Source organism: Rhamphochromis sp. 'chilingali', assembly GCF_963969265.1.
Source record: "Rhamphochromis sp. 'chilingali' genome assembly, chromosome: 16".
NCBI lineage: Eukaryota > Metazoa > Chordata > Actinopteri > Cichliformes > Cichlidae > Rhamphochromis > Rhamphochromis sp. 'chilingali'.
This window is the reverse complement of record NC_137943.1, coordinates 9,319,760-9,330,832: the sequence shown is the minus strand read 5'-3', so window position 1 is coordinate 9,330,832 and position 11,073 is coordinate 9,319,760. Positions and strand designations below refer to the sequence as shown.

At 43.5% G+C, this 11,073-nt stretch overlaps 1 protein-coding gene across 2 annotated transcripts; it reads left to right on the top strand.

Moving 5' to 3' along the window:
- Positions 1-874: 874 nt before the first annotated feature.
- On the top strand, positions 875-6,465 carry LOC308383642 (uncharacterized protein). 2 transcript variants are annotated; one of them, XM_080861686.1, is made up of 6 exons: positions 875-1,793; positions 1,899-2,104; positions 2,402-2,518; positions 2,956-3,108; positions 3,787-3,853; positions 3,972-6,465. In XM_080861686.1, exons 1-6 carry the CDS (start codon positions 1,097-1,099, stop codon positions 5,525-5,527), a joined length of 2,796 nt encoding a protein of 931 aa, XP_080717812.1. In that variant the 5' UTR covers positions 875-1,096; the 3' UTR covers positions 5,528-6,465. The 2 variants fall into 2 exon arrangements, with proteins under 2 accessions (XP_080717812.1, XP_080717811.1); XM_080861685.1 differs by having other exon boundaries at positions 2,348-2,518.
- The last annotated feature ends 4,608 nt before the right edge of the window (positions 6,466-11,073 follow it).

Genomic DNA, 11,073 nt, shown 5'->3' with positions numbered 1-11,073 from the left:
TTAATCACTGTGAACCTTTGTTCAGCGTTACTGAGACTTGTCGCCATATTCAGAGTCCTATGTGGTCTCACACTTGCTAATTTATGTGTTGCACCTCCGACATTAGCTGGCAACTGTGCATATGTGTGTGCACATTGCACTTTAAGCCCTCTGTACAGCCTTTTGAGAATGTCTGCATTGCCAGCTCAGGACATCTATCGTGGCTGTTTGTAAGCTCTTCTTCTGGTTGATTTACAAGAAAGTAATGTGCAGCTACACACAGGCTTCCTTGGTGTATGATGAGAGGGCGAATGCCATTTTGCTGTGAAAATAAGAAGAGAGGGGAGCATTTAAGTGCTTCTAATGTGGGTTAAAGCTTTAATCAAAGCCATGTGGGGTCAGAGAAGGGAAATGAGAGTGGCAATAAAATGTAATAGAGTTTACATTTTACAGGAGAAGCCGTTTTGACTCCAGCTTTGTAATATACCAGAGTTGTGTTTAGAAGTCAGCACTCTACCCAGAACCAAAGAGGAGATCAAAGCTTTGATGTCATTTAAAGTTTTTCATTCTGACGGGGCTTGTTAAAAAGCCACAGGGTTAATCCTGTCATCCAAATCAATCGTAAAGGGCGAAGAAAGAAAGAGTTACATGTGAAAGATTCTGTAAACAGTCCGTGAAATTCCTTTTAGAGGCTCCACGTCACTGCTGTATGTGTGTAAAAGTGCTTATGACTGACCATCCCAAGTGTGAGAATAAAAATAACCTAAGGATAGTCCAAATATGCGGTGCTTGAGTAGGAATGGAGTGACTCGGCAGAGTGGTATGTCCGGGAAAGCTACGGGTTAATTTAAGACTAGGAGCAAAACCTGGTGCCAATTAGAAGCATTGAGCGCCACATGTGGACTAGACCGAACTATCCACAGAAGGGGCAAAGGGGTCTGAATTCGTGCGCAATGGAGGCTAGATGCACGAGTGCGCAGTTGCTTACGGTTCTTACTGGCAATTGCTGATCCTGCAGTTACTGATATGATGGATATTTTCTTAAAGAGATGATCAAACAGTATCTACAAGTCTGAAGGACGCTCTGATGCTCTGAGAGGCCCTCATTAAAACGTGGATGTTTTACATTTTTACCTTTAAGGATTGCAACATGGCAGGAATCTCTCTCATATCTTCACTTTTTGTCACAACTCTGTTCTTCACGGGGAGTGTATCGGACACATGCCGAGGACCGCGCTGCTTTCCTGGTCACGACTGGAGCAGACCGTGCGTAGGAGCGCAGTGCCAAGGGCGCACGGACACATCCGCGTCCCGACGGCAGTTTGACCACTCTGTACAATCCAGGCAAGGACAAACCTATCCGACTTACCAACACGACGCTCATTTCCGTCAGCACAAAGCACAGAGCGCGCCCTTAGCACCGTACACCGTCATCCAGCCTCAGCACGGAGGTTTTACGCAGGCGGCAGGTACGGATGGCACCAGGAGGACGAACCCGAGGACCATCACGGCGGAGGTGTTCCACCCTGGCTGCGCCGGGGGCACCTGTCCGACGACTGTCTCTCATCGCCCCACGAGTGATGACAGCGCAACGCGGGAGTGCAAAGGCATTGGATGTAAACTGCCCTCCCGGATGCGCCAGAGGAACGGTAAGCTTTGCGTTGGAGACGGCTGCAGCACGCAAGGAGACGACGGGAGAGGAAGCGCGTCACCTGTTCATGTGACGGACAGAGCGGCACAATTTCTGGACGAGCTCCCAGACCTTGGGTCGCAACGTGGAGCATGGATTCAGCTGACATGTGACATGAAACCAGGTGGGTATCAGTTTGCAAGCGATTGGTCAGAAAATTCAAAGAGAAATAAACTAAAAATGATAATCACTTCAGTTGCTATGTAACAGGTTTCTTTGTTTACTACAGGGAACAATGACGTTCCCTCAGAGGATGCTCTAGTCCTGCAGTTGCAGCTGTCTAAGAGTCAGGAAAGGTTCGTCGAGGCCCTCAAAGGCCAACAAAACGAGGTCAAGGAGCTACAGAGGCTGCTCAGTGAGCAGCAAGGAACATTGGTCAACCAGCAGAGAGAAATACTTGACCAGCAGAGGAGGATGTATGAGCAGATGGAGCAAGTAAGGCTGCTGTGACTGATAATGAGGGAGATATCAGTAGTCCCATAGTCTTGGGGCAGTATTTAAGTTTGGTTTTTTTTAAAGTGCATAGAAAGCACCTAATCCACTGAAATTATATTCTTTTTCTCAACTCCCTGAAACAGATCAGTTTCATTATGAATCAGATAAGGACAATATTTCCTAGCAAAGTGAAGAAATAAGACAATTTCAAAGTGTTATACAAGTAGTGCTCTCTTCCTCCAGGTAAAGGCTCAGTACAACATACTGATGGACAGCATCAAACAAACATCTTTCCAGAACTTCCAGGGGGGGCTGGACAGTCGCATGGAAACCTTAAGTGGGCAGGTTAGAGCTCACCAAGCACAGCAGGCTCTCTCTTTGCACAAAGTGGACATGGAGGCCACTGTGATGGAGGTGAGCCTTAAGCTAAATTATAAATGTGTTTACAGTAGTGATGAGATGTAAGAGATCTAACTGTCATATAAAGCATAAATTGCACTATAGGAGAATCTTAAATAAGCAAATCTGAGTGTACTTCTATTCATACTTGACAATTTTGGGCTTGTTAAGCTGCTGTAGCCTGCATAGACTTGTGGCTGCCTTTGCAAGCCACTTTGCAACCCATATCAATCTCACCTTCCTGTTTTTATGCTTAAAATATCCCTTGTTATCACTGAATATAAAAAAATAAAATAAAATATTAAAAAAAAATTTTGTCAATTTTTAACTTTAGCATCAACATATTTCTTTAACTGGAGTGCATTATGTGAACATTATGTCAAGCATTCTAATATCAAAATATTATATTTGACTACCATGGTTCTAAGTATCATTGTGTTTAATGCCATTAGGTGGGTCGGCCCCTTTTGACCTGTGGCAGTTGTGGGCCTGATGAGTACTGTGGCTACAGCAGTGGCCGTCCTCGCTGTGAGAAGTGCACCGTCTGTCCTGCTGGATTCTTCCTGGTCGCCCAGTGTTCAGTACACGCAGACAGGATCTGCCAGGTTAGCATGTGTTAGCATGTCTTTTAACCACATACAGGAAAGCGATGACAAATCAGCTTGACAAAAATGTAACATAAGATCAGATCAGTTAGGCCACCAAGTGAAGCTTAGTCTGGAATCCCTGTGCAACAGCTGCTGAAAGTTTATCTAAATCAGACAAAATCAACTGATGGCTATGCTGATGTGTTTTTGTGCATCCACATTGGCAAATTTCATACAGAGTGGGCTAGTTAAGCTGCTTTAGCTTGGCTAAAGTTGCTGCTGCCACTAAAAGCCACTTTGCAAACCATATCAACCCCAGGTCCTTTTTATACTTAAAATGTCCTATCTTATCATACCATATCTGTTGTCACTTGTATCTGAATATAAATGATAGCAGCTGGAAATGGCAGTCTTCTTTTGACTGAAGTTTAGTTTATTCATTTAGAACTTTATGCACTTGCGGAAAAAAGTGTTTTATTGTAGGGTTTATGAGCCTTACAATAAAAGGTTTATCACAAGGTTTGTCAAAGCAAAGGAAAACATTTTTTACCAGTGGACCATATTAGAAGCAGTAGGCCTTTTGGTTCAGTACTTTTTCAGTGCTTGCCTGGAGTTGTTGCAGTATCTGCATGCTACTTTGCAACCCATCTCTTGATCCTACCTTCCAAACTGAAAGTTTCCATTTGTTTGTTACAGGACAGAGATGAATGTCTTGAAATAGCTCATCTGTGCGGAGGTCAACAGAAGTGTCTCAACACTCCAGGTGCTTTGAATTGCTTTAAAAATTTGAATATTTTTGTTATGTCAGTGCTTCTTGATTTGCTAGACATATCCATGTCTGAGAAGAATTGTTTGTTCTTTTCTTAATTTGTGCTTACCAGGTGGATTCAGATGCCAGGACATGAGAGAGGGAGAAGCACACTCAGGAATGTGTGGCCGCGGCTACTTCTTCAACTCAGAGATGGATGAGTGTCAAGCCTGCAATGAGTGTGATGGAGACACGGTGGTCTCTCCTTGCACTTTTACCACAGACACTGTCTGCTCTGGCCATACTGCTGGCCACAGTGCCCTCTCTCAGTCCTGGTCTGGAGATGTGACTCTGCAGGGGGAAAAAGGACACATGCTGGCTCAAGCCTTCCTCGGTGTGCAGCTTCACATACAGGGAAGAGGCGATGATGTGGTGTCCACTGAGAGTGGGCAGCTGGTTCTGAGACAGCATGGTCTCATATGGCTGGATGAGAATCTCTCAGTGACCCATGGTTGCCGCAGCTTCATCCAAGTGTGTCTGCGCATGAACAACACAGCCGGCTCTGAAGGTCGTGACCTCAGTGGGGTTCGTGTGGAGCAGCAGGAGGGTAGATCGCTCCAAGGTGTTAGCATCAGTGGGGTAGCACAGGTCGCCCCAGGTCACATCATATCCCTCTTCCTCCGGAGTGCCACCCACCACTGTAACCAAAGCACTGAAGGTCTGCAGCTGTTCGACCCCTCCGTTGCCCCACTCAGCCTCCTCTGGCTCTCTCATGACACCGGTGCGGTTGCCATGACAGCACAGGCAATGGTCTCTGCACATTACCACACAAACTATCGCCCAGTCTTCCGTACCACCTCCACCTCTGACCCTTATGTAGTAGGACTTACTCACGATGGTCGTGGGATCCGGTTTGCAGAGAGTGGGACTGTGCGCTTTGTATTCCAACAGGCATTGTACTCGATGGGCCAGGCATGCGTGAGTGAGGGCTTCCAAATTTTGGCATACCTCAACCATAATGGAACCAGCATGGAGCTGCTCCGTGCCTTTAAAACAGGTGTCCATTACCGAGACACATCAATAGCACTGTCTGGAGCAGCCCAAGTTGGCCCGGGAGACACACTGGGTTTTGAGATTCTCTCTCCTGCGCAGTGCAACGTTCGCTTCTTTGGTGACGAAACGGGTATCAGTATTCTCAGTTTGGTTTGGGTTCCCGCTGCCATTTCTTCATCTCTTTCTGCCTCTGTGGCTAACACCGGCCTTCTCTCTGGAGCAGTTCGTAACAAGCCATTGTTCTTCCACCAGACCAGTCCTCAAGTGACCCAAATGGAGTTGCTGGCGAAGGGATCCGCAGATCAGAGACGAGATTTTGTATTCAGAGAGAGCGGTACAGTCAGTGTTGCTCTGGATCTCAAACTCATTCACTCCTGCAGTTTGGTCAAGGTGACTCTGCTCAGACGAAGTGATTTAGAGGGTTCAGGAGAGGGATCGAGGCCTATCCCTGTTGCCCAGCAGGTATCTGGCCAGATGTCTGAGGGCAGCCAGTGGGCCAGTGTGAGTCTGCGAGCGTCCTTCCAGGTTCACAACGGCACTGCGGTTTTCTTTTTACTAGACTGTGTGCGTGGACGAGTAAACCAGATCAGCCATCAAACAGGAAGTGGGGTATCTGCACTCTGGGTGGCATCATAATGAAAGCCAGATACTATGACGTTTCTTCTTATGGTCAAAAATCAAAAGAACGATTTGACTTTTTGGAGACTTATTCACTTTCCAGAGAGTTACAAAGAAAGATTGACACCACTTTCATCTGTTTTAACAGAGAAGCATTAACCAGTAGCTTGTTAGCTTAGCCTGACATTGTGAACTAGTGGAAATAGCTTCTAAGATTGTCCACAAGTAATCTGTGAGCACCTTTAAACCTAATACATTTGTTTAATGTAAAAAAATAACCAATTAAAAAAATCAACACTTTGTGATTCTTATGCAGTGTTGTGTAGCTAGACTCCCAGTCTTTGTGCTAAGCTAAGCTAACTGACTTTTACTTAACTCGCAGATGTCAGAGCAGTGCCAGTCTTTTTGTTCATTATTATTTTAGGTCAGAGTTAACCGTGCTTTCCAAACCTGAATTTATCCCTTGATTTTTGTTTGAGTTTAAAAGAAAATGTCTTTTAAAAAATACTAAATGTAGACTGTAGTGTATTTAAATGTAACATTATTCATTAGCTATATTTATATAATATAACTATTAATATGTGTCAATATTTTCTACATATGATAGCACAAAACAACTGTATTCACGTGATCATTTCTCATTCTCCAGTTCTTCTTTTTTTAGTTCCAGTTTTTCACATTTCACATTTGTCTGTTTTTTATTTATATAATTCAGTTTACTCTGTTGACGCCAAAGGAGTTTTAGATCCTGCCAGTGACTACAGCATTTTCTGCTGGCACTGATTCTCATTCAGGAGTTTTTCTCAAGAGCATGTGTTTCATGTTAGCCGCCATTTTCTAAATGTCTGAATATCTACTGCATGCTTTGTTTAATGACCACTTTGTGCATATTATGGACTTAAAGTCACTAAGCCTTGTTGAAACTAAATATTTTAAATAATGTAGTGGCTTTTAATCTTAACTGAACTGTAATGAAGTGTATATTTGATGTTTTCTTGTTAATCCAATAAAATCACCTTTGTTGTACTGGATTTTTCTTTATTGCAAACTTTGTTTGGCATGAAGTAAAGTCATTTAAAGTAAGATAAAGTTTGAAAGAAGAACGTTTTGTTCCTTTAAATTTAAAATTTTTTATTCTTAATAACAAAGGTTTTTTTTTTTAGCACACTTTGGGATTTACTTTTACAACATCACATGCTAATAGCAATAGCTAATGGTAGCTAATTTTAGCCAGCAAAAAGTTACACAACACAAACACTGGGATATCGGATTGTTACCTAATTGTTACCTAATCAGCCACTCACATGGCACTAACTCATACATTTAGGCCCCTAGACATCCAAGAGATCACAGGAGTGGACCATCAGCTCACAGCATGGATACTGGACTACCTCACCGACCGACCACAGTATGTGAGAACTCAGGGCTGTGTCGGACAGGGTCGTCTGCAGTATGGGGGCCCCACAGGGAACGGTTCTGGCTCCGTTCCTCTTCACCATCTACACTGCAGACTTCTCCCACAACTCCACCCAGTGCTTCCTGCAGAAGTTCTCTGATGACTCTGCAATAATAGGCCTTATCACTGATGGGGACAACAGGGAGCACTGACTGGTGGAGCTGGAGCTGGTGGTAGACGTCCGCAGGCACAAACATCCTCCACTCCAACCACTAAACATCCAATGCATTTACATTGATAGCGGATAGCTACAGGTATCTGTAGCTGATTGTGTCTTATTTTAAGTGTGATGAGATATTTTGACTAGAAATTAGACAAATATACTTGGTAAAAATTTGAGATTTGCAGTGTATGACTCTGTGGTGGCCTCAGCCATCTTTTACGGTGTGGTCTGCTGGGGTGACAGCATCTCTGCTGGGGACAGGAAGAGACTGAACAGGCTGATCTGGAGGGCCAGCTCTGTTCTAGGATCTCCTCTGGACCCGGTGGAGGTGGTGAGTGACAGGAGAAAGATGGCTAAGCTGTCATCCCTGTTGGACCACATCTCCCACTTCATGCAGGAGACTCTGACAGCACTGAGCAGCTCCTTCAGTGGCAGCCTGCGGCACCCACGATGTGGGACGGAGAGATTTTGCAGGTCTTTCCTTCCAACTGCTGTCAGACTCCATGACATGGTCACTGCAGATGACCACACATGTGCAGACAGACACACACACATCCCATACACAATTGTAACTGTCTCCCTGATGTGCAATACTACCAAGTGCAATTTTTCCTACTATAACAAAGTATTTTATTCTATTTTGTATAGTGCTTTATTCTGTTGTATATAGTATTTTATTCTTGTTGTATAGTATGTTATTCTATTTGATCTTATCCTGTTCTATTGTGTTTATCTTAACGTTTACTGCGCTTAAACTTTCTGCTGTGACAAAAAATTTCCCACATATGGGACTAATAAGGGCTTATCTTATCTTATCTTATCTTATCTTATCTTATCTTATCTTATCTTACTTTATCCTCAGGGTGTCCTGCATTAGAGTAAGAATGGTTGGTGGTAAGGGGTAACCCCTAACCCTAACCACAAACTCACGTTTTTTTTGTCTTTCTGTGTGCTTCTCGCCTGAGGAAGGCCAGATCTTGGCCGAAACGTCGCGGCATAAGCACACGCTTCATTGATTTTTTTATTTGAGGAGTTTCATTTTATTTTTTTGTTTTTTCTTGATTTAAATTTTTTCCATTAATAAATAACTAAATACTTGTTTCATTTTATACATACACACAAAAAAAATACACTTATAAATAACATATCTGATAACAAATTCATTTTATTTACCTATAATAACAAAGCCCACAGGGACACAAATTCTACACAAATAAATAGTAACACAAGACAACTATTAACGAATAACCGGGACTCATCGGGAGGAGATGAGTGCCTCACAGTGGACTACGGTCCGCAGGGGGAAGAGCACTTCCCAGAACCTTTTCCGGGGTCGGACGGGGCGACCCGTTGGGGGGATGGACAGTGCCATTCCTGTTTCCGGCTGGAGACAGGCTCAGTCCTCACTTCCTAATAATAATAATAATAATAATGGATTGGATTTATATTGCGCTTTTCAAGGCACCCAAAGCGCTTTACAATGCCACTATTCATTCACTCTCACATTCACACACTGGTGGAGGCAGCTACAGTTGTAGCCACAGCTGCCCTGGGGCAGACTGACAGAAGCAAGGCTGCCATATCGCGCCATTGGCCCCTCTGGCCAACACCAGTAGGCGGTAGGGTAAAGTGTCTTGCCCAAGGACACAACGACCAGGACAGAGAGCCCAGGGATCGAACCGGCGACCTTCCGGTTAGTTTCAATCCCCCCCCAACAAAACATGTCCAGGGTTTACAGAAATAGTTTCAATACAGAGAAAATATCAAGGAAGTTGTAAATCACTGGTGGATATATATATTGAACCTTGAAGGAGGTGAGCTAAAGCAGCAAAGGGCCACGCTGGATGACAGTCCTATCAGGTCAAAACAGAAAACTGAGGCAACAGTTTTCCACAGGTCACCAACATTGGACAATGGAAAACTGGAAAACCATTGCCTGGTCTGATGAGTTTCAATTTCTGCTGAATTATTCAGATGGCAGGGTCAGAATTTTGCATACACAACATGATAGCAGAGATCCATCCTGCCTTGTATCTATGATGTCTGTGAGTCAGGCTGGTGGTGGTGGAATAGTGTGGGGGATACCACAGTGACCACAGTGTAACTATAGTCAGGTGTTTACAGCATGATAACACATCATGGCACAAAACTCCAAAAAATCTCAAAGTTGTTGTCAGTGACAATGATTTAAAATCACCTCGACATTTCCCAGAACTCAATGCAAGTGAGCACCTTTGGAATACGGTGGAATCATCAGTGTGCAGTTGACAGTGTGCAGCAACTGTGTGACGCTATCACGCGAATATGGACAAAACTTTTCAGGAATCTTTCCAGCAACTTGTGGAAATTATGTCACAAAGAAATTCGAGGCACTTCTGCAGGGAAAAAACAGTCCAACCTTTGAACAAAGTGTAACTAATAAACTGTCTTGTGAGTGCATATATGGCTCTTTATATTCTTGCATGCACTAGTCTTATCAAGAGCTTTACATGCTTCAGTCTGAGATGTGGAGACTGAATGCAAAACATGTTTGCTCTGAGTGGAAGTTGCCAGGTGTTTTCTATTACACATCTAAGAACAGAGGATCTTTATCATGAATTTAAACAGCTGAAATTATATTAGCCAGGTAGTTAACCTCCTAATGGATTTCCTATTCACTTCCACCAATGACCCTCAGTCCCAGAGTGCTGCACTTCTTTGGCACAACATCAAAAAAGTGCATAACGATCCTGGGCATATGCTCTATAAAATCCGATAGACCGCTTGATGTTATTATTTCGCTCTTTGAAGTCATGACCCTCAGGTTATGTGTGCTATAGATTATTCATTAAATCAAGACTCACAGGGGATCGGTGTTTTCTTCACCAGAAACGAATAAACCTGAAAAATGAAAAGTTTGTGCACAGCTTCTCTCAAAATCCTAGCTGGGAGGCCAAAGAGAAGACGCAGGCAGACATAGGCTAACATAACAGAAGGAGAGTATGTCTTGGGATAAATTGAAACCACCCGCAGGCCAATGGGTGACTGACTGGATGAGTTACGGTGGGCTGAAGAAGATAAAGGTCAGGGCACTGCAGTAGACACTGGAGCTGCGTCTAGCTTGGCTAAGAACATTAGCACTGTGGATAATAGATTACAGATGGATGATCGAGCAAGCAGGAGTGTGGCAGCTAGGTATGGATGTGTCATTGGGCAGTACATGATTTTGCACGGAGACTTTATTATATAACCATAATTTGTTTTGATATTATCAATTTTCTGGGCTTTCAGAATATGAAAGGACAGGAAATAAATGCCATAACACTAACTGACTACACATTTATTTAGGGACTGCACAAATATGAGCAGAGACAGAAGAGAGTGAGAAATTAAAGAGAAAATAAAAACTATAAAGGTTTAATTTTATGGCTAAACTATCAGAAACTTTTAATGTTTCAGTCTACATCCACCCACCATCACACTTCCCCTACCACAACAACCAGCACCAGTAATTTCCCAACAGTCCCTCATTGAAAAATGTTGCAATAGGATCACTTTCCCTAAAAAAAATACAGTATTTCAAAATGTTTTGCACATCAAGCTTGTGTCTATACATGCATGCATGGAAAACAAACCTTTGTGCTTTTCTGTGGCGAGTACACAAACCTCAGGCAGACAGATAAATGGCCTGCCAGACGCCGAGCGTAGCACGAGGTGGAAGGAAAGTGGTCGACATATGGTGCGCAGACTGCAGACGAAGAGGTAGCAAAAATGTGCACAAAGCAGGTGCACTCTAAACTTTACCCTGATACTGAAACAAACTTCACATCAAGACAGGAAAAAGGAGAGCGATACAGAAAGAAAGAAAGTAAAGTTAGGGGAAGACAAGTGAATAATCGTCCCCTCGTTGTGTCCCTGCATCTGGAAGCACTTCTCACTTGTTTTGAAGTTTTTATCCCCACAATC